The following is a 1,311-nucleotide window of genomic DNA, read 5'->3' as shown; positions in this document are numbered from 1 at the left end:
AAAGGGCGAGCATGTTTGGTGGGACGGGATTCGAACCCACGACCTTCAGATTGCGAGTCGAGTGCCTTATCCACCTGGCCATAATAGCATTAGTAAAGTATAATAAATCACTTCTCACCTTCTCCCAACAAGTCCAGACTTGATTGGTTGAACAAGCTACTGCAGTTGACCAATCCTTCTGGACGAACGCTGTCAGAAAGCTTTATAAGAACTCTATCAAGGCTGTCAGAAAATCGACCTGTGGTTGGCTGAGGAGCTTCTGGTGATTGTACGGTTGTTAACTAGATAATATACACAGAAGAAAGAAACAAACTTTGAAGCATCAAAAATATTGAATAACTACTAGAGTAAATCATGTTGATTGGCGAGTTTAACTAAAGGGTTCTGGGTAGTTTCTATTTAGATTAATATTAATACAGTTGAAACTAATATATACATATATATATATATTATTTATTTTTAATACTATCTGTGAAGATGATGAAAAAAACCACATTAAAACTACAAAAAATATGTTTGTGCTTGACAGTGATACTACATCAACACAGATAAAATTTACCAGTTCGGTAGTTTATACCCTTACGGAAGAAACTGTTGAAACCTCAATCAATTTTTCAAATTCCTGGGACATGGCTGTAGTCGTCATGGCAACTGGAGAGGTGTTAATGTAGTTATACATGATGTAGTCCACATCCAGTACATTTCCACCTTCATCATACAGTGTTATTGCTCCTTCTTTGTGCTGTTTGATCAAGCTGTCCACAGCATCCTGTAGCTCCTGTTGCGCAATCTCAGAAGGGTTCTCCTCACTCCACAAGGCAAAGGAATACTTGATTCCTCCTTCACCTACACAAGATATGTTTTAGACATCTCCGACCTTGTAATAAATGATACTCATAATTCCAACATTAAACAACTAGATCATACGTATCGCTTTTTTAATTGTCTTTTATTCAAAACTGTAAACCTATGATTATAAGAAATACCAACACGTGAGATACAGCCCACCATTAAAAGAAGTCTAATATTGTAATTTTTTTTCGATTTACCCTTGTCTATGGTTACTGATGAGGGATGGAAATTTTTCGAAACCGATATATAAATCTCAGTGACAAATGGTGAATTGAATGATGGATTAGGCTTCACGTTTATATTTGATATATTAAACATCCATAGCCAGGTGGTTAAGGCGCTCGACTCGCAATCTGCGGGTTCGAATCTCCATCCCATCAAACATGCTCGCCCTTTCAGCCGTGGGGGGGGGGGGGGTTATAAGTACGACGGTCAATCCCACAATTCGCTGGTAAAAGA

The 1,311-nt window shown here is 38.1% G+C and overlaps 1 protein-coding gene across 1 annotated transcript in view; it reads right to left on the bottom strand.

The window, feature by feature from the left end:
• The window catches only part of LOC111088913, a gene marked incomplete at its 5' end in the record, with an annotated part of 68,226 nt that overhangs the window by 7,348 nt on the left and 59,567 nt on the right, over window positions 1-1,311 (bottom strand). The window contains 2 exons of the mRNA XM_022400212.1: window positions 119-281; window positions 584-846. Of these exons, the coding sequence (XP_022255920.1) occupies window positions 119-281; window positions 584-846 (426 nt within the window). The remainder of the gene's footprint in view (window positions 1-118; window positions 282-583; window positions 847-1,311) is intronic.

Source organism: Limulus polyphemus, unplaced genomic scaffold, assembly GCF_000517525.1.
Source record: "Limulus polyphemus unplaced genomic scaffold, Limulus_polyphemus-2.1.2 Scaffold4721, whole genome shotgun sequence".
In the NCBI taxonomy this organism is placed as follows: Eukaryota; Metazoa; Arthropoda; class Merostomata; order Xiphosura; family Limulidae; genus Limulus; species Limulus polyphemus.
The sequence above is the reverse complement of the archived record's forward strand: the minus strand, read 5'-3'. Positions and strand labels throughout refer to the sequence as shown.